Source organism: Dermacentor variabilis, chromosome 9, assembly GCF_050947875.1.
Source record: "Dermacentor variabilis isolate Ectoservices chromosome 9, ASM5094787v1, whole genome shotgun sequence".
Taxonomy (NCBI): domain Eukaryota; kingdom Metazoa; phylum Arthropoda; class Arachnida; order Ixodida; family Ixodidae; genus Dermacentor; species Dermacentor variabilis.
Window position 1 is genome coordinate 122,721,517 of NC_134576.1, and position 26,144 is coordinate 122,747,660.

At 46.9% G+C, this 26,144-nt stretch overlaps 1 protein-coding gene across 1 annotated transcript in view; it reads left to right on the top strand.

Moving 5' to 3' along the window:
• mfr (ferlin family C2 domain-containing myoferlin misfire) overlaps nucleotides 1-26,144 on the top strand; it is a 383,091-nt gene that overhangs the window by 252,366 nt on the left and 104,581 nt on the right. The window contains exons 2-5 of the mRNA XM_075669201.1: nucleotides 4,115-4,173; nucleotides 10,057-10,145; nucleotides 10,775-10,877; nucleotides 12,618-13,003. Of these exons, the coding sequence (XP_075525316.1) occupies nucleotides 4,115-4,173; nucleotides 10,057-10,145; nucleotides 10,775-10,877; nucleotides 12,618-13,003 (637 nt within the window). The remainder of the gene's footprint in view (nucleotides 1-4,114; nucleotides 4,174-10,056; nucleotides 10,146-10,774; nucleotides 10,878-12,617; nucleotides 13,004-26,144) is intronic.

A 26,144-nucleotide genomic window follows, 5' to 3' on the forward strand; every position in this document is an offset into this window, starting at 1 on the left:
TGCCGTTAATGTCCGGCCTATGATATCATCCGGGGCTTGCCGTTTAGCCGATGATTCCTTTTTTGGGAGGATCAATAACACTGCGCCTTGCGTTTCGCCGAGCAGAGAGAAACACGTGCCCCCTTTATACCTTGCAGTATACAATGTACTTATTTCTTTGGTAGTCTGGCCCGGCCAGTGGGTTAGATAAATTGTAGAGATTTGCGAACGCATGCCTAGCGTGCCTATAGATCGGTGGCGATTGCGAGGATGCACCGATTTAAAAGCAGTACACGAACGACAAGAGAAAGACAAAGACGTGCTGAGTGCTTCTAAGCGAGCGGGCTCTCGGAATCAACTTGAGCCACCGCTAGCCCCGTTCATTGGCTTGCTGTAGGCCTGTATGTGTCGCAACACCTGGAACCGTATTTCTCTCTTTCTTGCAACTCCTTTTCCGTGACGAAATTAAAAAAAAACACGTACTAATAGAACCTGTGGCGCAGCAGTTTCAATATAGCATTCGCAAGACTTGGGCTCAATAGGACGAATAATGTATTGACCTGCGGGAAACATTGCTCTAAAAAGTCGAGAAACCATCCTGTAAAGTTAATCAGCGACGTCGTTGTGACGATGGTGAGTTGCGATTTTAGCGCCTTTCTCCTAGGCCTGTCTATGTGTACCATTGCTGTGGCGTCAAGCGATTGAAGCGCTACTCACACCCCGTTATACTATGGACTCCGAGATCTTAGGTGTTGCTCCACACGGCACGTTGCTCTACACCCCTTAGGTGTAGAGCAACGTGCCGCACCACTAGCAAAACTTTCTTTTGAGCATTTCTTTGCGAGCTGCGGGATAAATAGCATGCGGTGGTAGTAGGCTCGTATCCCGCGCTGTATACAGATGGTGGAGAGTGTTATCTTGTCCGTAAGCGTGTCACTGCTTCCGGGATGCCGATTTGCGGGTACCGATTGGTGCGCGGTAGCAACAGCGTTGGTAGTGACATATGGGGACGCACAATTCCAACAGATGGCACGCGGAGCCAGTCTATTGCGGTGACCTGCCATATTCTGCTTATCTGCAGGTGTAAAGCGTTGGTGGCGACATAATTAGGTTAGGTTAATGTAGGTCAGGTTAGGTTTGGGTATTTAGGTTACGCTAGTTGAGGTTACGCTCGCAAACCGCGACGAGGCCATGTCTATCAGCAAAACACCAAATAGGCCAAGAAGCACTTCTCTTCAAGCACAGAACTGTTAACATTAAGTCCTGGTATGACATTTCTTCGACGATAGCATTCTCGCAAACAAAATTTTAAAAAGATGTTTCAAAAACATTGTATATAGTTGGACAAGGAGTCACTACATGTCACTACCAGCTTTGCCACTGCCGTCGACGGCTCCTGGTATACCGGTAACCCGTAAACGGTAAGAACTACGCGAACAAGCTAAAACTCTAATGTATTCCTGGCTCGGTTGATATTTTCAGCTTCTCCTTATGAGGATGTGGCGAGCGCCGTGTGCATACCCACGTGACAACTTTACATGAAACACGCCGCGGTAGCCCAGCTGCTATGTAGTTTCGCTTTCGAGCTCGATGTTGCAGATTCCGTGGGTGTGTTCCGATGGAAGCGATAGGCGAAGAAAAAAAAATTATCGCGCACTTGGGCTTAAGTACATATTACAACACTCCAGGTGGCTGAAAACTACTGCGCAGTCTTCCACCAATTCCACCGGATCAAAATTTTGGCATCTAGAACCTCAGATTTTTTTTTTCTTTTAAAGTCAGAGGAAGCGGGCTAACCAGCAATAAACTGCCGTTCTTTAGAGAACCAACCAGCTCAAGGCCAAGAAACCACATCGGGTCACCTTTCCCGAAATTTTACTATTTTTATCTTGAGAGAGACCAACGCTTCATATGCATGCATATGAGGTGCGACGCGGCGACGTCCTCCTCTCTGCGCAAACACGGAGCTTCTAAAAAATAGGGGTGCATTCTTTTTCTTTTTTAAATAAGCATGCATATTTTCAACCGAGTAGCAGCTGGGCCTCAGGCGACAGCCCGTTGCCTTGAAATGCCCCCCCCCCCCCCCCTTTATTTCTATCTTCAAGTGTTCTCGCTGCCACTCCCACAAGAACCTTCGCATTTCACAGCACTCTCGTTCGCTTTCCAGCGCACTAAAAAAAAAAAAAGCAAGCACGCAAGAAAATGCGAAACTAATCGCTAGAGGAAACTTGCCATTGTTATGCGGTGCAGGTACGCGGAAACGTTGTCTTACGAAAAAAGTACGACGCGAATGTTTGTGAATGTGGGCGCGATCTCTTGAGGAGGCGGGGGGAGTGTTTAGTTTAGAATATCTTTCGACACTTCTTGTTTATACTTTTAGAGGGACAGCACGTGCTTCGCTCTGCGCTTCAACGCATCCAGATGCGTATGCGGCAAAGCTTCTGTCGTGCGAATTTGTGCCGGAGACTCGCGTCAGCGAAGGCGCCAACATCCCGAACGAAAGAACGCGGTTGCGAAAATACGCGACGTGAAGCCGAGATGTTGGAAGAATGCTTCGCGGTAAGAACAGCATGGCGGTGACAGTATTCCCAGCTAGAATACCGCATTAAAAGAGCCCCCATATGACATGGTGTCTTCGAGTCTCTCTGAATCAAGCTTTTATGCATAGCCCGCGGAATATGGCGGTCAAAGTTGTGCGAAGTCTTCTCTGAAGACGACTCGACGTGTCATGCCGGTCTCGTCGTCGGTACGCCCGCTGACGCCGAATTTCGCGTCAGCTTGGTGTCTGCCTTTTCCAATGCTTGTCGATGGCAAACTTCGAAGCGCCGTCTCTTTTGCATGGCTGCCCCTCGCAGACCAGCGCAGCCATGACAGAGAGGCGACTAGCTGTGCATAAACTTCGTCGCAAACTTGAGTCTCGCTTTTGCAGTGTGTACAAGATTTCAACACAACTCGCAATTCCCGGCGCGTCCCTGCCTTTGGCTGCACACCCCAGGATGGTGAAATGTTAACAGGGTCTGTTCCAATTCTAGCCAGCTTTGGGGGACACAGTCTGCGTTCACAGTTGACAGCTTCGCGCCCAAGTGAATGCATTCAGAACTGTCTGGAAGACGTCTCTGCGACGTGACGCGACGGGAACTTTACCGCAGCAAGTTACCTATGCGCCCTGGGTTTTTCCTATCGGCTGAGCCAATGTTCCCCTTGGCAACGTACTCGGCACTATCCACTGACCCAAATTGGCATCAAAGAGCTCGATTGAAAAGCAGCCCAAATATGGGGGGGGGGGGGGTGGAGCGTCACATGCCCAATACTCCAAGTCGGCGTCAAGGAGGTTCGCCACATATCCAGTGTCGCATTCCCAATGACCCATCTCGGCGCCAAAGAGAGTCGTTCAGTAGCGGCATATAGGTGCACCGTGCCACTTACCTAGTGACCTATCAGGGTCCAATAGTTGGTTTCGTATTCCGTGTCTCGGCAAAGCAGTTCGATGCGTTACCTATTCGATAGTGGCCTACCCATGACCCAGGTTGGTAGGAAAACAGATATAAAACATTATACGTAAATACAAACACACGTAGATAAAGAACAAATAGGTACATAGCCGCCAAAAACTGCTTAAAGTACACTAAGGATGGTAATCGCATTAAAAGAAAATACTATAGGACTCAGGACTGTGGTGGGGGTGATGTTGTAACTGCTGGTGGGTTTAGCTTGGCCATCGAGGCTCCCAATTGCTCCCCTCGAGCGTCTCTTGCAGTGCTTCTGAGATACTTATCACCTGCCAAACAAAGCAGGGTTTGATACGGTGGCGTAACAAGACTGCACAGGATGTGTTGCCCTGAAGTTTGAAGCTACAGGCAGACATCACAGAGTCGCCTTAAATGAGGTGTGCCTGCATCGGAACGTACGAACTACTTTTCATCGTATTGTTTTCTCTTCACCGCCTTTAATTTTTGTCTTTGTTCTACCTCGCTCTCTTAACTAGCTCATAGTAAACATCTTCATACTAGCACTTTTGCTCGCATTTCTCCTTGAAGAATTTGCCTTTGTGATGCGTACTTTTTCTTGCAAACTACATAGCTTAGATATTCAAGTTATAGATTGTCTGATCCCGCCGTGTCTCTTTTTGTTTCAGGTGTCTCTCACCATACAAAAGTCTGCGACCATCTGGAAGATGATGCTGTCTTCAATGACGTAAGGACCCTTTTACATAAATATTGCGTATATACTCAGTATCGAACATAAGCAGACGTGTCATGTGTTTACTTATGTTTTTAGCGTCGGCACAACGGAGCGCGGTGGATCTATCTATCTATCTATCTATCTATCTATCTATCTATCTATCTATCTATCTATCTATCTATCTATCTATCTATCTATCTATCTATCTATCTATCTATCTATCTATCTATCTATCTATCTATCTATCTATCTATCTATCTATCTATCTATCTATCTATCTATCTATCTATCTATCTATCTATCTATCTATCTATCTATCTATCTATCTATCTATCTATCTATCTATCTATCTATCTATCTATCTATCTATCTATCTATCTATCTATCTAAAGTTTGCTTGCCTGACTGACTGATTTACTTAATCTACCATGGCATCTCTCTATCTTTCGGCTTGCCTGCTCGTATATATCGGTATGGCCATCATCTAGGCACTAATGCTTCTCTCGACGTGCGAATATTACGTTAAAAGCAATACCTTGTTTGCAGGTCTCTTGAATTTAGAAGACAACGCTAAACAAAATGAAAAGAGAGACAACTATATACGTCACCCTCAGTTGCTTGGTATTTATTTAACCGCTACACTAAAGTTGCGCTTCACCTGTGTGCTACATTTTATTTGTTTCTTACCTACTCGCCGTTAACCTCGACTTGAATGGTGCGCATACGTAAGCAGTGCGCCAATCTCCTTGAATCTCTACAGCGTCTGCAATTACCCTCACCCACTCCCGCTTCCAGCTCTGTGCGAGTGACCCCCTCTTCTCTTGCTTCGAGGCATTCGGTTCGTAGAGCGAAAACGTGCGGTCCATGCTTATATCGCCCGCACCCTTCTCCCACACCGTAACTCCTTTCCCTCCTTCAGCAGCTAAAAAGTTCCTACAAAGCTCTTTGGTCCTATTTCGCCCCCCCCCCTTCCCCCAACCCGGGAGCTTTTGAAACGCCGCTGCAAGAGAGTGCTCGCGCAGCTGGAGGACATGCAGGCCCCATTTCCCAGCTGTTTACTGTTTCAGGAGTATCGGATGATATAAGCCCGAGTTGCACAACCGCTGCTCGTGCTACTGAAAACTCGGCTTCCTTGCATGGCAGCCTGCGCGCAATAAGCATCACCGCCAGTATGGAGATTTGCATCCAGGAGTGAGTGCGTCAGAGAATGCGTGCTCTTAGGCAACACGAGAGACAAAACGCGCAGTCAGCAATTTAAAAAAAAAGAACGTCTCCTATGCGGGTCAGAACATTCCGAACCGATTTCGCAATAGTCAGAAGAGTGACGGGAACTCTCGTCACACAGCAGACCACATGACAAGAAAGCTCTCTCGAAATCACTCTAGACCACCTCGCAAGGTATAGGTTTGTGCATGCTTTGGTTGTCGTATTTTTTGGAAGCTTACTTCCAGCAGTTGCTCCGGATAATGCCCTCGATTTTTCGTTACAGACGAAACCCGCCGCATTGTCCCTATATCTGTCTCTTAAACGCTGTCCCTCGGCGTCTCCCTGTTTCCGCAATACTTTCTTTTCGTTTTAAAAGCCGTTTCATGCACTTTCTCAAAATACGTTCTTTTTTCTGGCAATTTAACTTGCTCGAGCACTTTTACGTTGGACGTCTGCTTTCAACGCCTAATGCACAGACCTGCGTGCAGGAAATGCCGTTATCGGGTGAGTAAATTAAAGAAAATAGAAAACGGGTCCAATTCCACCATTGTCTCTCTTTTCTCTCGACAACCATAAAGTAAGAAGTTTCGAGGCCCGTAACACACGAAGATATTCTTAAGATACACCCAGCGTACTCTTTCTTTCAAAGCAGTAAGTACGCGTGAGAGTTTTGCCGGCACGAGCGAGAACTCTCGTGTCTTTTTGGTAGTGCCAAGGACAGCGTTCCTGATAAAATTAATAAAGCGACAATGACCGTAATAATGCAGCCATTGCGCTTTGAAACTCGATAATTGCATTACCACTCACTCGGTTGACTTGGATCCAGTCGTATTTAGTCGTCGCAAAAGGCGGAACTTCTCTCAGACTTCGATTTTCGCTTAAAGCTGCGCTCGCACGAGACGTTAGGCGCTTCCGTCGCGCGAGACACTGTGAAGTCATCATACGAGCCACCGATAATCCCTTTCTTTGGGAAATCACGTGAGGGGCTGTGCGAACATCCCTGTCTTCCTGGAGAACAGTCTATAATGTACCAGCTGTTTTAGTGTGGACGCTTGCTTATTCTCGATATATTTCCATTCATGTAGCCGCAGTTGATAGAAAGAGATTATCTTTGAAAGAATCACATTATTCACTGCATATGGTGTTTAGAATTGCGATAACGCTATGTATTACCCCCCCCCCCCCAAAAAAAAAGTAAAAGAAAAAACCGACTGGCAGAAAACCCAGAAGAACCGTAGTGAACTTAAGTATAATAGCTAAATGTATTACATGGCACCCGCGGTGGTAGCTCTGTTGTAATGGCGTTGTGCTGTTGAGGACGAGTTCGTGGGTTCGTTTCTCAGCCGCAGCGGCGCGGATGTCCATGGAGCCGAAATACCATAACGTCGTGTAATTAAAAAAAAATTAATGTATAGTGTATGGTGAAACTAAGCATTCGCTCACGATAATCGCCACGCACAATCACCACCGTTCCCCGCGCACGATAACACTCGACACCTTTAAGTGCTAAAGTTGGTCCTGCAAGTTTAATGACCGTAAATAAAATTTGCAACAATGCATTCGTAGCCCTTTGATGCAACGGCTTGTGAGGCGGGTATTCCAAAATGATTTGTTGTGACTCCTAGTCTGTCGTCGACACCTGCTAGCATGGGCGCGAGCAGTTTGTCTCTGTGGCACTGAATTGTAGAAATTCACACGAAATGACTTCAAATGTCTCTTCGCGATCATACTCATCACAAGCAGCGTTGCCAGTAGTACCAATGCTGAAGGCAAAAAAAAAAAAATTGAAGGCATGTGCCGGCACAGGCGACAAAGCAGGGTAGCGTCGGTGCATTCCTGGTGGGATATACAGGCCGAACGAAAGTATTGTTATCAATAATTTAATAATATCATTGCGAATTTGCATTCTTCTTATTTCAATTTCATATATATTTTTTAGTTTATTGAAGGATAAATGAATCAGTCATGGGAAATAGGAAATATCTTTTTAGTAACCTTTTTGCCTCGCAGATGTAATTACGAATGGTTCGGAGGGCATGCCTGCGGCTGTATCGCAATACCAATAGTCCCTCTGTGAATGGAAGCGTACTGCCTAAAGGCAGCCCTATGGATTACGAAGCGGAATTTCCAAACGTCGTTTTCGATTAGTTGAAAACCACCGGCCCGATGGAAAAAAGTGATCGATGCGTTCCGGCTCACTGCAGAGGTGCCATAAAGGGGATACCGGCCAGACCTTATCTGTGCAAGTAACAATTAATCCATGGGATACGAGAACGCAGCCTTGCAAAATGACACTTCGAAGCATCGGGTACGATACCATTGTCGGCTCCACACTGAGCGAGGAGCGTTGATCTACATAGAAGCGAAAGAAAAGCGAGTTATGATTATGATGATGATGATGATGATTTCGATCTTTATTTGCATCCCCTTTGAAATGGGTTGGGGACAGTCACCTTGCTCGCTCGATTTATTCATATTTACATATATGAATTACATATATGTAAATACATATACATATACATATATCGCTATCTAGCCCTTCTCTCGATCTAGCCCATCTCGACCCTAACTTTCTTATTTAAAACCTCCATCATTATATGGTATCATTACATACACCTAAACTGATAGAACCTAATCTGGTTCTATCAATCTCCTCCCTGCGTTTCTTCCACCAATATTCTGATCGTCTCTTACTTATCCAGACTGCAAACCAGTTAATCCTTCCATCTCCTTTGGATCCCAACGCTTCTGGAAGGTGGGCACTCCTTACGGGTCTCGATGGATAAATAGCTTGACATTCCATTACGACGTGCCGAGCCACTTCCAAAATTCTTCTTTTTTTCTTTTTTGCAGCACACACGTGCCTAACCTTGCGGCGCATATTTGCTCCGATATGTTTTTGTATTCCGGCAGCCAACTCGGTCCTCAAATAGCAAGCCACTCCCTTTGCTTTATCATACAGATTTTCCCTTCCGATTTTTTTCTTGCCGTTTTCGTAAATCTCTGTGGTTGTTTTTTTGTTTCTATATCTTGCACCCAATTTACCGTGTCTGTTTCTATCGCTTTCTTTTTTGTGGCTCCTGGTTCTCTATTTACCCATTCAACTGCCCTGTACCTGGTTGCCAACTTTCTTGACCTCTTCCTCCATTCCGTGTCATCGCTTTCCAGGTACAGGTATTTATACACTTTAGTCATCCCTTCCTTTGCGTCCATGTAGGCTTCACGGATGGAGGAATGAAGTCCGCTTTAAACGCGGAGGCGATTGCGCCACCAAGCTCTTGTTATTATACTGCCTAATGTCCTGCCTATGTTAAGAAAAGGAAAAAAAAAACGCGAAAAATTCCCTTCATATAACTTTCTGAAGCCCAATTGGGAACTTTGTTTTTGTACGCCTTGGTTGTTTGTCGTTTCCCTAATTTCCTTCCACCCATCTTTCAATCGGCTCTTCCTGCATCTTAGCTTAGGGGCTGGCGCCACCTATCGGATAGCGACGGACTTGCCAGGAACAGCCAGCATGCGGAGGGTGCAGACAGACAATCATGTGACCACGAGCGTAGGTAGTGAGGAGACTCGTTCGAAAAGCTCGTCACGTAATCTGTTTCTGTCGTTAACAGATCTCGTTCGTTTCGGCCGTCGATAGTGAATGCTGATGCTGACAAGGCAGTTCAGCAAGCGTCAAACTAGGCGTCGTGATTGTTGCTTTCGTTTCAAAATGCAAGTTTACCTTACATCGCTTATTCTATAGCAGTCCTGAAAAATTTATTTCCAAATCTACCCATTTCATAGCCAATGTCTACCCCCTCCCCTCCCTCTTAATAGTGGGCGTGAACCACATGTTCCATGGACAACATCTCGAAGCATCGTGTAAGCATAGCAACTCTATGCTTATAAGTCAACTTTTGCCAACATGCGGCTCGTTTGAGGCATTCCACCCTTGGCATTTTCTGCACTGAGGAGGAAACAATTGATCACTTCTTTTTTGTCGTGGCGCCGCTTTACTACAATGAGAAAAATAACCTTCAAGATCCTTTTTTCGCAGAATTGGCCTGAATCGGACGATTCCTGTTATCATTGTATTTAGAGCTTCTGCTCTCGGATGCAGTCACGGGAACGCTTTCGGCAACGTCCAGGAATTTTATCAATTTCAATCGATCGCCCAGTTATATGCGATTTTATTATCGTTATTGTTTTGAATGCATCTATGTTCAGGCTTCTCTATTCATTTTCTTGCAGCGATCACAATGACTTTGCCTGTTTTAGCAAATGGGGAAGCGAAATTCTATTTCTGCATTCATTGAATACCCCATAGTGGGTATAAGCTATAATGTCAGAGGAAAAAAACAACGGATCACCACACTTCAACCTAGTTACTATTTATTTAAGTATACCTAAATACCTACTTAGGTAGTTATTATTTTTCGACCCACTGCCGCCCGATTCATGGCCAATCTCCCGTAGTGGGTTGTGCTATATCTACAGGCACCAAACCAAACAAAGCCACCCCTCTTTACTAATAGGAATGATAACAATAATAATATTTTCACCACCCAACTCATGGCCGATCCATCATAACGGGTTGCGTCATTTCACCAAGGAACGGCAGCAGCAACAACATATGCGTGAGATCCGCCCATGTTTTGCGTATTTTCGTTACTTCTTTTTGAAATTCTAATTACATCACCTGTGCAGGAGTTCGAGTGGCCGGTGGGCAGGCCTGTGGAGAAGTACGAGGTCCTGGAAGTTCAGGTGCTTCAACACAGCCGGTACTTCGCCAACAAGTGAGCACGGCGTGTTCTCCACTGTCTACACTGTGCACTAAACTAATTTAACGTAAGGTAAACTAACCTATAGCCTACCTGAAAATGCAGTATTGCGGCAGATAATGTTTCGCATAAAAAAGTGGCAACAAGAAGGCAGAGTTAGCAGCCCCGCTCCATCACTGGGCTATGTATCTGCACTGCTCTATGGAGAAAGCGACGAGCCACACTGTTTATTGTTTAATGTGCCGTTGTGCAGTGTAAGGCTATAATGGAAACAAGGAAGGAATTTTTGCACTGTTTATATGAAGTTCACTTCGAACGAACCCAGTAATTCTACATAACGTGACAGCGTTACGCAACATACGTTTAACGGATCACGTTAAAGGCAGCAGAAATCACGAGACACTTTTACGGAATAAAGATGAATTTATTTATTTTATAGATATTTTTATATTCCCTTTAAGGGGAGTCGCAAGGAAATTGCTCGCAGGCCATTGCATTGGTGATGTTTGCAAAGATACAAAATGTGGGGAAGCTCCATACATAATCACACACCCAGCTGCAGATTCTTGTGACAGTCATAAAGCTCTTCCGGCGTAACAATTATGTATCTCTACATGTTCGCCGGCCTTCGTTGTCATCGCCAGGGTTCTGGGACGCTACGGCATGGTGCTGCAACGAGTGGCCGAGGAAGGATACGCATCCGTCGAGGACGATGTCGTCGACGACAACAACAAGCCGGTGGCCAACGTGAGTGCCCGCAACTCTCTCGATTCCCGCTCGCAAGTACTTCGCCAGGTCTCAGATTCGACGCACATGCTTGTCTTTGGAACTAAACAGTCACGCATGGGTAGACGGTAAAGCGGAAAGAAAATATCTAATGTATACTTCGAACACTACCCCCCCCCCCCCCCCCCCCCATTTTGACCTTGCTTAGACTCGCATAAGAGAGCTTTAGCTTGTCCATGAACACGTTATACCGTTTGCGGATTGGCGAGTTGCTGGAGAGGCGTGCGACAGCTACAACGCCGGTAGGAACATATTGCGGCGCGGAGTTCAGAGAGCGCACAAAGCTAATACCGCAAAGACATAAGCCATTCTACATACCTCCCGGTGTAAAGCGTTGGAAGTGAGATAAGCTAACGTGCTCTCCTTGTATTCAACCAGAACTCTCACGCACAACACAACGTTTCCAACGTATTGCATTTGTACAACGTGTCACGAGGTGTCGCTACCGGCCTTGCTACCGTCCACAGCTCCGGTAACCCGGTGATCCGTAAATGACAATAGGTTTATGGACAAGCTAAAACTCTCAATTGACTCTACTGGCTGACTCTAATTACTGCTTCACTAATGGCCTAATGACTCTAATGGCTTCGACTGGTCGTTTCCCAGCGCTCTGGAGGCCTCTTACAGGGAGATACACATTCGGCTGGTCCGAATCGAGTGCTTGGAACACATTCTCCTGGTTCATTCAGAGCTCCGTGCTCCATCTCGGAGCGCTCGGGGGCGCTCCCATCTTCGACCTGGGAGCGCGAACAAGATCCGAACAAACGCTCGATCACGTTGCTGCTACGATTGCTATAGGAGCAGCTAACACGTTCGGCTGGGACAGACATTTTCTGGCACTCATACCGACAAGGCTCCGCATCGCTACAAACATAGTTTAGCGCGGTGGGAACCAGCTCAATGTGCCACAACTCGTACGCTTCGAAGTTCAGGTAGACTTGAATGAATACAAATTATTTTCATTGTACCGTATGTTTTGAACGCACTTTGCATTTGAGATAATTCGAACGAATTAGATCTCATTTTAGGTAGACGGAAATTTCAAGTATACTGTAAAGGAACAAATTTTTTAAACGCACGACCCCTTATAATCCTATCCCACCTACAACTGCCCTTTTGGTCTATTCACGCACCAAGTGTTACCACAAAAAGGGAAATTGTCATCCGTTGAAGTAGCACAGAGACAGCCTACTAGCATATTTGTTAGTTGGAATGGTAGAAGGATTGTCCACATAAAAGCGCTGGTTCCACGTTTGATCGGTGGACCAGGGTTAATTTTAGTTCATCTGCGAAAGTCTCGCAATCCCGTACAAATCATCTGAGTTGACGCGGCTTTCAAAAAAACAAAAAAAGAAAGCTGATTTGTCGTGTTTTGGGTGACCGTTGAAGAAGTATATTTGGTGATTGTTATTCTGGGCGTCCTGAACAATGAGCGCATTTGAGCGGCTTTGGCACATTACACTCAATCAATCAATCGATCGATGAATCACTCAGCCATTCTCATTCACTCATTTACTCATTTTCTCACTCACTCACTCACTCACTCACTCACTCACTCACTCACTCACTCACTCACTCACTCACTCACTCACTCACTCACTCACTCACTCACTCAATCAGACAATCAACATAATAATTAATTTTTAAATAATTAACCAATTATTCAATCAATCAAACAACCTGTTTCTCACCCTGCGACAGGCAAAGATTACAATGGAGGTCAGCTACACGGCACCCGATGGCTCGGTGGGCGCCTGGCACGCCCCTGGCCTGCCTACTAACCTGGGAAGTTTCGACGACGACCGGCAGGCGCTGCTCGACATCGAGCAGAACATCGCCAACCTGCAGCGCACGTACGCCGCAGCGGCCGCGGCTCAAACTACGCCGGGAGGCGGCGGACCGGCGGGGGCGGACGGTGGTGCCTCGATGGCGCTGTTGCAGTCTTCGTCGCAGCAGCAGCAGCAGCCAAGCTACGGAACCAGCGATGGAGGAGGCGGCGGCTTCTCTGATGACGAGACACGCAGCAAGCAGGGTTCCGTCATCAGCTTGTTCTCGCCCACGCCCAACAAGTCGCCCGACCGAAAGCGGTGAGTGAGGCGAACTTGTTTTGCAGTCAAGAAGGCGATTTCATGCGCACATGGTCCCGTTGCTTTGAGTTTTACGCTCACAGAGAAAAAATAACAAAAGGAACAAGGACCAACTCTTTATTTAAGGGACTTGTACTGGTCCTTGTTCCCCACTTTGTTAAAAATGCGAAAGCATCAAATGACCCATTGAGCGAAAAAAACCGGTGGCATGTGTAGCAGCGAAACGGCACTTAAATTCGCACTGGCTTCGACGTCCATTCACGAGCGCGCCTCGACGGACAAGAGCGGGCGAATCGGGGAACACCTGTTGCCACGCTAGCGCGCCAGGTGTTGCGTGAGGGGAGAGGGCATCGCCGCGACGCCACGTCACCAGTGCTCCTCGACGGAACGAATACGGCGACGTCACGCGGCCGGGCCAGACGAGTTATGGTCGGCGATGCAGTCGCGTGACGCGCGCGTGCGGGTGATGCCGTCTTGCTCTCGGAAGCCGGCGAGCGGCACGTATCTTTCTCTTTCGCTCACCCCGCTAGGCTTAGCCACTGCGCGCGCCTGCCGACCTTGGTGGACGCTGCCGCTATCTCTGTCCTCTCCTCGCGCAGGACATATGTGGCATGCGGCGTTGGCACCGCAGGCTGCTGCTGCTGCTGCTTGCCGGCTCGGACAGCACGTGCCGCTATGGTACGCTACTCCCAGCGTAAAACTCGAAGGACCACTCAGCGGGGCTCAATTGGACATCAATGCTTTCGCATTCACAACTCGCGAGAAGTGCCTGGGTGACATCGGATTTTCTTTTTCTTTTTTGCCAGGGTAAAACTCAGAGCAGCGTCACCAGGGAAGTCCACTAACTGGCCCCTTTCATCGCTTTACTTAATGTCATTTACACATATTGCATTAGAACAGGAATACATTTCAGGATGTCTCCTGTACTTTTTGAGGCTGCGCCGTCAAGGAGAGGAAAGGACTGGGATGTTATCAAGTGTAAATAAAGGTGGGATACTTGCTGCCTAAAGGGGACAAATGAGATTAAGGATCGTAGAAGGCCAGGCGAAGTCAAATAAAAAAAAGTACTTCCGCAACAAAGGCGAGGGATTGATAGCGGCAGCGAACTATTAGTCTATTGCACGAAGTTAGGCTCGTAGTAATGTAGGCCGTGTAACTTGCAGTAAACATTCACTTACTAGCTAAACAAGCGGTGGCGATAAGTCTATCCGTCAAGTGAAGTTGAAAACTCTCTCCCTACGCACGTTGTCGCGAGGGAGGAGGTCATAGAGAAGATGCACGATCGCCTCCTTGCAGCTGCAGTTGCCACTCGCAATAGGTTCGTTCGTTCCACTACGCAATTCCAACAGGCATCGTGGCAAGAACAAACTAAATGAACGGAGGCGAGATCGCCGTAGACATCGATAACTTAATTGGATAAAGCAGGTATTTTTTTTTTCATAATGTTAGAGCACAATATGGTAACATTCAAGTAGCCCACACAGGCTAGGTGTGACGATGTGTCAACACACCGATGCAGAGTGTATCATTAGCGATCCATCATATACAGCTATCACGTATTCGAATACAGAGCAGGGTGTCTGAGAACGTTTAGATAAAGCGATAACTTTTCAGGTGGCTATATAGCTTTTCAGGTGGATATATAGCTTGTGGAAACGGTTCAGGCACGATGGAGCATGTTCTGGTAGAACATGCATGTTCTGGTGGCACAGTGCCTCCCCCTCCCCCTTTCCGAAAAGTGTAACTACAGCTAGCCTGCTCACGACCGGAGTTTAAAGTTATGGATTGTAGGGAAAACGTAGGTTACACTGCTGTGGAGACTCTAGTAAAAGGTACGGCTGGGTGATTGCTGGGGAAAAAGAAGGGAAGACAGGCATTGAAGCAAACATTCCTTTTATATTGTATGATGTAGCCTTTCAATATCATTAGCAATAAGAACAATCTCAATTCAATAACAAAAACAGTTCAACATTCAGATACACTAGACAGATGAATGCAACTAGCCTGGTGGCAAGCTCTTCCCTCCTTTTCCAAAAAGAATGCCATCGTCATCATTATTATCATTGCACTCCTCGTCATCATCCTAAAGTAGCCGATAACGAGCTTTAGATCGAGGCCGGTTTGTTAAAATGTGGGTGAAAACGGGAAATCCTCTATGCCTGAAACGTTCGTGAATGCTGATAACATTTCTTTCAACTGGTGCATAGCAAAGCGCTCACTTTCAAGTACAGGCAATAATCTAAAGGCTGCTCGCCACAGATTACCCCTCCACTTATAGGAAAATAAAAGGGAAACGGTATTTGCATTCGATGTTCTAAACGGGAGACGGTTAAACGGCAACTGCGATTACCGTGTTCGCTGCCCGTGCCGAAAAAAATAAAAGCGGGAGCTCCGCGCAGTGGTCGACTCGGCGCGTGTCATGCGTTTAGCGGAAAGAATCACGACGAAGAAAATGCGAGCAAGTAAAAAAAAAAAAGAATTAAGCCGAGCGATTTCTGAACGGAGGCGTTTTTCGGACGTATCCCACTTTAGGGTCAGAAAATAGCCCGACTGACGATCGATTACGGAAGTGCCTTGTGTAGGTAAAGCTACCGCTGGGTGCAGCTCCATGTGTCCCCTTTGTAATCGAAGAGAACAACAAGGAGATCCTAAGGGATCGTTGTTTTGTTAGCCACAATTCTACGAAGCGGCAAACTCTGAGGCACGGGATAAATTAGCAATGAGAGATGCCGCCTATTAAAATGCACGTGAAACGCAGAAAAGCTTTTCTGGGATAAACCGTGGGCCGATTTTCCCGATATTTTGTTTGTATTCGAGAGAGAACGATAAATTTCAGCGAGAGTAAGAAGCCGGATTTTGATTTCGGGCCTCATATTTTTTTTTTTTACATATATTGTCAAGAAACAATAAGGTAAAGAAAATTGAAGCGCGAAGGTTACAAATTCGTAACTTTGCACCGACAACACATATCGCAGTTGTGTAAACTGCATATTTCAGAGCCTCTAAAGCAAACGAATTTGCTCACTAATTTACAGCTTATGTTAATTTGTTACCGGGCGATTTAGGCGATGAGTGACCTGACCTGACCGGGCGATTTTAACGTACCGTCCATAAACTGGAACAGTAAATTCCCAGACCCCTTATGCAGCTCTGCCGAGCCTTTTGTTGATATTATCCTTTTCCATGACCTAACACAATTAGTTACCGAACCAACACGGATACAAGGGGAAACTATGTCCATTTTGGATTGTTTTCATGTCAGCAATATCATCCTTAATCGTAGTCCGAAAAAGGATTGTTCTTGACGGTATATCCGATCATAAGATGGTAAGCGTATATGTAGATTTGAATTGTATAGAGAAAATCAAGAACCAGGCATCTATGGTACCGATTTTTGCGCGTTCTGATGATGTGAGTGTATTGGACCAGCTTGATATCTCGTTTTCACAATTTGTTGTCCTCTCTGAGTCTGGGGAAATTTCCGTTGATGACTTGTGGCTTTTCTTCAAAAACCTTGTTTTAAGGTGCATAGAAGATTTCGTACCATTTCGAGTGAAGTGCGTACAATGCTCAAACCCATGGAGGACTAAAGACATTGTACGCTTGGGACGTAAGACGAAAAAGATCCGAAAAAAACTTCGTCGTAGTCCCTCCGAAGATACCGCGCGAAAACTTTCCCACATGCGCAGGCAGTTAAAACACACTATCAAAAATGCTAAGTTACATTATCACAGTGTAACTACGAAAATCTTCTTTCGTCCCCGGCAAAATTTTGGCGTCATTTCAAACAAAAAAAAAAAGAGTACGATATCGAATCTATGTATTGATGGTAGACTTGTTACGGATCCATTTGCCATTGCGAGTTCATTCAATGATTACGTGTTCTCAGTGTTCTCAGTCTCAGATTACGTGTTCTAAATGATTACTCAGTGTTCACGGAAGATGACGGCAATCAGCCACACTTTACACTACCTCACGAATGCCGTGCTATAGGTGACGTATCAATAACTGAGGAAGGCGTTTTCTCGCTTCTTTTGAAAGTGGACAGCAAAAAATCCCCTGGAATAGAAGGCATACCGAATGCCTTCCTCATTAGGTATGCCGATTGGTGCTCGAAATATTTAACCATAGTATTTAAAAAATTAGTATTTAAAAATTAGTCTTTGCTGACAGAACGGTTGCGATGATCCTTTCTAGATGCTCTTTTACTTTCTTTTGGCGAAGAAACGCCACTCGCGTCGCTTGGCGCACTAAAGCTCTCCTTGTAACGCTGAGCTTGGTTAGGGGGAAAAAAGCTCGGTCGAAATTCTTCTCTAGGGGTTTGCGGCGAGAAGCGGATGGTAATGGGGAGGGGAGGGGGCCCGGTGACGGGCAAAAGGAAATCCTTATTTAGGAAGAGGCTGCGCGCCTAAACGAGCCATCGCTCTCGACGCTGATCGCCACAAAGATCAATCACTCCTTTTGCCCTCCGGCGTATTTATTGTGCCTTCTTCAGACGACACTATGCGTTTAAATAAAGGTTAGATCCTAAAACTGTCTTTTCTTCGCTCGTAAGGCCTGTATATCTTGAACGGCGGAATTTAAAGTTCCCCAATGAGCAGAGTGGTAAGGTTAGCCCTTTAGTACTGTACGGCGTGCTTTAAATTAAGTGTTCGAAATTAGTAGATGTGCCCGTTGCAGACAGCTCAATTCTCCCCACGGTATGTTGGGTTATTCGGAAAAGCCGTGATGACCTTGTTGAGAAATTCTGATGATCAGGTATCTAATCGTGAAAAAAAATGTGAAACCTTATGCTACAGCGCAGGTCCCCGTAGAATACTAACGCCAGCCAGCTCCCCAATTAGATGGCCTCTGAATTTCCATAGGCGTTCCAAATTACCGCAGCTGAACTTAAACGCATATGCACGCAAAACGAGAACTATTTTCCTAGTTGCTCGAGAGTCACCATGGAAGAAGGATATCCTGTCCTATCCTATTCCGAGCGTCATCACAGGTAAAGGCACAAAAGCGAACAAGCTTGTTCGTGTCACAAACAAGTATTAAGTTGCACGTAATGAAATGAAATAATGAAATGAAGCGCGGAAGGCCCGTGCATAACCTGAGCATACATGATATACTTCATATACTGAGAGGATCGGGTTGCATGTTTGGCGCAAGTTGCGAAAGTGTCTTCATTTCACCACGGAAGCGTGGCTCGATTATGGGAACTGCATTACTTCGCCGTCATTTCCTAAAACATATGATAGCAGTCGTGCTTACGAAAGCCCGCTCTTGTTGAAGCTAACAACCAAAAGGAGTGCAACGTTGACGCGAAATTTTGAAAGCCCCTGCTTTCGTTTTTTCTTTAATCTACTCGAAACTACCTTACGCAATCACTGCGCGATGAAAACGAAACCCTCACGTACTTACATAAACCTGCACCTAAAAGATTCCCAGATGGTCTAAATTAATCCGCAGTTTCAAGGGGTGTACGGTAGCGCAATTAAAATACGGAACAAAAGAAGACACACAGGTACATTTGTTAGAATATGTCTTGTTGGGAGTTAGCGCTGTGTGTGTACCTGTGTGTCTTCTTTTGTTCCGTATTTTAATTGCGCTATCGTACACCCCTTGAAGATGCATTACCAACAAGCCCACATCTCAACCCTCGTAATACGCAGTCCCCCACTACAATTGTTTGTGTCCTACGGCATCCATATATACAGTAGCCGAGGGGGACGTTCCATGTTGTAAGGGGATACATCGGAGGGCGTTCGCGGCATAGTTACAACCTCGTTAGCTTGCTTCATTCATCCGTAGCTCCCACAAACGTAGGTTGCATAAAAATATACAGCATATAGGCCCCGCGCAGTCTCTGGCATTATTTCTTTCAACATGCATATTCCGTCCTCGACATTTTCAACTGGTGGATTTTCAACAACCTCTATCATCCCCACAAAGATTGGAAATGCATCCTGTTGCCTATAAAATGCTTGCCAGACCGAGCCCTTATATCTTTCACCGGGAGTTTCAGCAGACATGAAAGAAGAATGCCTGAAATATATTGTATACGTCAAAGTTCTTTCGTATGAAGAAAGCGCTGGGATTCTATCATTCTCGTGTGACGCTTGGTTTAAAGCAGTTTTTGTTCCTGTCGTCTGCCCTTTAGGGTCCCATTTCCCCTGCTTTTCGCTTCTTTTCCCTATGAATGCATGTGTGTGCGCATATATGTGTGTATATAGTGTTCAGCGGCATCTTCTTGTTTCATTTGTATTCACCACGAGAACCACACAAGCTAGCCTAAGTACTTTTCATTTAGTCACCAGTCGCTCTGTATGGATATGGGTGTGCATGTGTATATGTGCGTATGCGGGTTCGTGAGAATATATATATATATATATATATATATATATATATATATATATATATATATATATATATATATATACATATATATACATATATGATGCATATGTGTTTGCATGTATGCTGTTGCCGAAAATTCTGTAGGGGGGGGTTGCGGGCTTCGTCAAGCTGCATCTACTGGAGCAGCTTTTACTTGCAGCCTCCTCCATCAAGTAGATAGAAATAAAGCTATTCTATTCTATTTATACGCTTTCTCGCTCAGGAAATACCTTTAACGCCAGCGTGGAAGCGCAGACTTTAGCAGGAAGGAGTAAGAAGGAACAAAGAGGACGCTAATTAGTGCCCGCGCTCGCTCTTGCTCCTCGGTACTCCCTCCCACTAGAGTCTTTGTATCCTCGTCGCGCTAGCAGTGCTCCCTACAACAAGTAGTTCCTATTACAACGTGACGACAGTACGAGGAACGCTTAATTTTGCGTTCTAACGAGTATTCATGTATACCTGCAAGTCTAAACACCTTTTCGTGCCGTTCTGCATACAAGCGTCTCGTTAGACGAATCCGAAAAAGTCATTCTTTTTGTTTATTTCAGTAATGCGACAAAAATTTGGAGGACGCTTAAGCTTCGCCCTTTAAGACTGGAACTCGACAGCATTCAAAGATCCCCGACCGCTTCTCACGCTTCCGGGCAACCGCAGCTCATACGTAGCTGTAATGTTGACCGGGAAACGCTGGCGGCGAAATCTGTGCGCGAAGGGCGAGCTTTTTGGTCGTAACGCGGCCGCTTGCGTGGGCCGATCATCTGTTATTCTTTTGGCACTTCTGATATTTCAGTCTGAGAAGATTTAACATAAAAGGCCTGCGCTGTCGGTCTTTTGTCTCGCGGCATTTGTTTGCGGGCTGCCATTCTCAAAATTCTGAGAAATAACTTTGCAAGGAAGCTAAGGCTAAGTATGAGTGACTTTGTGGATAGAAGAACAACTTCAGTGCCATATAGAATATGCGCGGCTCGGGATGATCTTTTCGGCCGCGGACGCCGTGTCGACACCTACACCGACGCTTGTTTTTTGCGCCACGGGGCCTGTGACGCTATCGCGTTAAAACAGATACCTGGCTTTGAAAGAGATATATGACTTGCGCATTTATCGCTTCTCATTTGAACGCCTACAGCTTGCATAATAAACCTTGCGCTCCGAGCTCGATAACAGTCTGTGATGGCGAAAGCAGTGAAGACTGGATTGCAGCCGCACCATAGTTATCGCTGCGCCGAGTGGTTCTTTCTTGCAACCCTTCTTGCAAGCTTTGCTTGCTTGCTTGGCTACTTGCGAGCTTCTATACATCTGCCTTTCAGGCTGATAACCAAACTTACGCATTGCCCGCAGTTTCGCAACAGGTTCCACGCCCTGCAACAGACCAGGCTTACCACTCGTTCGGTGCAGTGGGGTCGAACTGTCTTTATTAGGAGTTTCTTCCTTGTGTCCTACCGGTATGCAGGCAGAGCTTCCATTCAGAGACACGTTGCGAGGAAACGGCGCGAAGAAAAACGCTGACTGAGGAAACGACACGCACGCATGCGCATAACATTCTCTATCGATTCCGTTAAGCAGCACGTCCCCTTACGAACCGCGAACTCAGCGGGAAAAAAACTGTTCCGACAACGAACTCAACGGGAACGCCCAACACCTGCGTCACCCATAATAGAGAGCTTTAGTTTAGGGAACGCAAGCGGCTTGCGTACGCAAGAACTAGGGGCGACGATACTGCGCATGCGCAAACCCAAATGGGGAGGTCTGCGCATGCGCAGTACCGTGGCCCCTAGTTCTTGCGTACGCAAGCCGCTCGCGCCCCCTAAACTAAAACTCTCTATTGACTGCATGCGCCGCGTGTATACCCCTATTGAACAACGCTCTCAGGTCTCATCGGGGGCGAAAAGAGCCGCTACGCTCTTGAAGCTCACTTCAAACACAAGCCATCGCATTTTGTCGTCCATACTTGTATAGCGCGCGTGCGGGTATCTACGGTAATTTATTAGTCTAGTTGTCGTCGTTGTTGAGATCGTCTTTTTTCTTATTCCCTTTTTTATTGAGCGCACGAAGGGGAGGTTCGTGTTACAGCGCATGGTTGGATACAAAGGCCGACATTCGATTGAGTCGCCTTCGCTGGCAACCACGCGCGCTTGTGAGCAGCACGTCAATATCCCCTACGCTTGCTTTCGCAACAATCCGATGGAGGAAGGGGTTATCAGGAACGGGGTAGAGGTCGGTACGACGAGCGTGTACGTAAACAGTACCAGATGTTCAAGAGGCGAGGAGAAGCAGGCGCTGTATTTGCGCGTCAACATCTCCTACCGTCTCGAAAAAGAAAAAAAAAGAAAAGCTCGTCTGCGGCCACGTGTTCCACAAAGGGGAAAACCGGCATGGAGAGGCAGCCAGGGAAAGGCAGCATTAGGCGATGGTAAAACTACTACATTGAGTTTTAGTGATCTGTCTAATATGCGATGTGCACATTGAGCCCACGAGGTATTATACTGTATCACGTATGCAATGCCCGCACCTGCGCGACATGCGGCCTTATGACCGCATGGACAGGCTTGTCAGTTACGAAGCGCCAATATGTAAGACACTGAAGCGCACTGCCACGTACACTGATAGGGTTAATTTCGTCCTACGAATTTCCTCTGTTCACTGACAATGAACTTCGTAACCCGGGCTAGGCGGCGCCACGGAGGCTGCCCAGCGACGCCGTTCGCGGGAGCAAATTGAACTAGTCGTCGGGTAGCGCGGTTGCGTAGTCGTTTTGTGTTGCCAGTGTTGTAGTGTGTTGGTAGTGTATTGGTAGTCGTGTTGTGTGCGGTGAGTACCGCCTGCGAGATTGTGTCTCCCGTGCATCTGTCAGCAAAAGCCTGCCATTCAGTGTCACGTGCAACAGCCTCAAAAATACGAAAGGCAGACACCCACCCGTGCAGTTCTGCGTATTTCCGGGCAGGTATACAGTGCAAAGACGAGAGGAGACAAGCGTGCACCACTGCTGTTGTTGGCAGGATCAAGAAAGTCGCACTTGTTCGCCTTAACACGCCAATTTATTTAACCTTTCCGCATGCGAGATATTCATCTGTGTCGCGCAGTCAGTCGAACGGCTGTCGCACGTAAGCAGGGTTTATTGTGAAAGGAGGCACTGGGGCCTATTAGCGTCCCGCTGGGTGCTACCGCTGAGCGTCGGCGGAAGTGGGAGCTTCATGCAGGCGTAGCATAACGCATATTACCGTCCTCACGAGCAAACTGTCACCGCTGAGCTACAAGACTAAGCAACAACGCTGCCGTGGATAATAGCAAGCATTAGGTAAACCGGTCAAATTTCTCATTCCTACTTGTATGATTCTGCCGATGGCGTTTACGCACGCCTTGCTGCGTTACTTTTTATGCCAGTTACCCGAGGCACTGTAGAAACTGACGCGTGGATGCAATCACCGGGTGATTTTGTTTTCGCTATGGTGTCAGTTCACCATGCAACAGACCGGGAACCTTGGCGCATTGGCTGCCCGACCTCCAAACCATCGCGAAACACGAGCGACGCGAGAATCAGTTTTGCAATGATCGTGGGAACCGCGACCGCAATCGCGATGCCGGCGAACTGACACATGGTGACACCACTCTCCGCCAGGGGGAGGGGCGTTTGCGTCTGTAGGCAGACTTGCGGTTGCGAGCCCTATGGTCTTCATGTTGTTGTAACTAACAAAAAATCCAGTCCCCCTGTTCCCCCTATACTTCGTCCACAGTCATGTAGACACTTACTCATTCATTCACTAGCAGAGTCATTCAATTATACGTTAATTTCAGTTGTCGATCCGTCTATCATTCACCACACTCACTCACTTATAATTCGCTAGCTCGCTCGCTCGCTCGCTCACTCACTCACTCACTCACTCACTCACTCACTCACTCACTCACTCACTCACTCACTCACTCACTCACTCACTCACTCACTCACTCACTCACTCACTCACTCACTCACTCACTCACTCACTCACTCACTCAGGTGAGACGCTCTCAAAACGGCTGTGTTGCTGGTTTGCCCGTTCACTGGCTCCGCTACTCCACGCACGCAGTGCACACAGAAGCGCACAAACGCAGAGGCCGCGCACACAAAGGCACTCCCCGCCTTATACCGCCTGAGGCATGTGCGGCCATTTCCCCAGACACATCGGCCTCTCTTGCGCATGTTCGCGCCTTTGTGCTCGCACCGTTGCCGCTGTGCTCGTTGAGTCAGCAAGCAAGAGCCGTAGCCAAGAGAAAGGCGCGACGCGTTCCGCTGGGATGCATTCGCTAAGTGGATTAGTTAGGCAACCACGTCACCTTCGGTGATCAGAGTTACGCCGGCGCCGAGCTCAGCTGGCGGCAGCGCGACGTCTTTCGAGTAGGTGGCGCGGAAACTATGTGAAGGTTCCAGCCATGGGAAGGGAGGGAGGGGGGGGGGGATGGTCTCGTTGAATAGCGTTTCGTCATTGTGCAAAATAAAAGAAAATACATTCGAACAAATTGGCAACCTTCTGCGGTTCCTCCTACTCTCACCTCATTTACTGCCACCAGGGGGCTCTCACAGAGGTGTTCTCAAAAACGGGCTTTTGTGGTAGTAGTGAGCTTAGCTTAGTAGCGTAGTAGTAGTAGTAGTAGTACAAGTTGTTGTTTTGTTGTGTTAGCTTTTCGCTGTTTTTGTTGTCGTCTTCGCTGTTGTTGCGGTGGTGGCAGCGACGTGAAATCACGGCTCACACCCACGAGATGGGTTGGCCACACTGGAGGCCATGAAATGTGCACTCAATAACAACAGTCACAAAGGGTTACGTTGAGCAACGTAAGCACAAAGTGATTGGGAGACAACATACTTCACGAAAAAAAAGAAAGAATATCGTAACTAAAAATTAGGTACACCATGGTCGAACCCATTACAAGCGCAACGTTAGCGGTGCTTCAATGACCTTACGCAGAGCTCCTATAAAGACTTGTGGTTGGTGCCGAACTGAAAACCAGCGAAGAATAATACGTTTGGTGTCAGCAAATCTAAACCTAAATTATGAGCCAGAAGTACGAGAAACTGTCTGTGCAGGGAGGAGAAGATGGCGGTCAGAATTAACCCGGTGTCCTCCCCAGTACAGCGCCCGCCCACCACGGCGCCGACCGCAATCAAATGGTGATTTTCGCATGCGAAACTCCAGAAGTTTCGGTATATAATTTATAAATTGCACGGATGTTTAGGCCAACAAACGCAGACAAAAGGTAACCAATGAAGCCGCAAGAACGATTAGAGTCCCAAGCACGAAGACAACACAGATTAGACAAGCTATACCTTACGTGATTAGGTTCCCCCTCTCTCTTTTGTTTTTTTTTGTCTGTTTTTTATTATACATTTTTTTGAAACATCCTCACCAACACATTCCAAAGTCCCAGACGTCAGTATGCCTTTTCCGGCGCCTCAATCAACAACGGGGTATCGCCGTTTCTGTATACCGCCGTAATGACACCTACGTTGAGCTATTAGCTGGGGCTAACGGCCCTTGAAAGACCATGCCGCTGTCTTCCAGTTACCCCATGCATTGCACCCCAGACTCCTTGTCGCCATCTTAAATCCTTCAAATTTACTCGACGCATTGCTGCCATGCTACTAAAATCGCTCTTTCAGCTCATGTTTTTTTGGGGGTCTTTTTTGTTACTCGCGCCCTGACTGCCTGACCGGCTCTTCTAAAGCCACTGAAGCATGCCGCCAACGACATCCCTGAATGCTCCCTAACCTATCGCTTCCCCAATGCACTTCCATGCCCCCTTCTTTCTTTCTTTCTTCTTTCTTTTTTTCTTAGTGTCCCCCCCTTTTCTTTCCTTTTCTTTCTTTTCTTTTCTCCCCGCCTTCCCGCCACTCTCCCGCTCTTGTCCCCTCATCTTGGGAACCACGCTCACCGACATCAGGCCACAGCTTTCATTCTCTTTGAAGTCTCTGCCTTTACAACCAGCCGCCACCTACAACAACCGCACGTGACGTCACGGCACTAACCCTTTAAAACTAACATCGAAACGTTAGCCAGCCTTTCTGAGGCACCTTATTCCTGTTCACAAACTTTATACCACATTATGCTATTCCATCTGACAGCCCCTTTCTTGATTTTTGATTAGGCATGGTTAAGCGAAGATTAGACACGATCGCAGCGCTAGAGTTCTCCCTAGTATTCTCATTACGGAACTCTATACGGTCCACGCCACGTTTCGACACCGCAGCGCGACAGCGTTGCCACGAGAACAGGGCGCAGCGACAAATGTATCTCGGCCAGGGACCGCCAACACGACGCGCAGATGCGTCACGTCGATGTTGCGACGGGCTCCTGGGAGAAGCAGGTCGAGCCCACAGACAGAACGGATGTTGTTCAATGAAACAAATAGCGAAAGGGGGCCACGATGCTCCAGCAACGGCGTGCCCCTCCTACGCCACTCGCACAAGTCTTACGAGACTACTTTTTCTTTTTTAATTTTCATTTCTTTGTCTCGACGTTATTACTCGCTAAATGTTTAACACGAGCCGCCCCTCTTTAAAGTTTCGAAACTCTGTTTTGGAGTAGCCACGCGTGGGACAAAAAAAAAAATGTTAGGGGGGGGGGGGGCGTGAGAGGAACGATAAGAATAAAGAGATAAAGTACTTTTAGATTGCGCGTACGTATATATGAGACTTGTGTGGAAACTGGAAGTTTCGCGAACGGGTCTGTTGTTGTTTGCAAACTGCGAACGAAAATTGGGAGTGTTCGGAGAAAAAAAACCGTGGTCG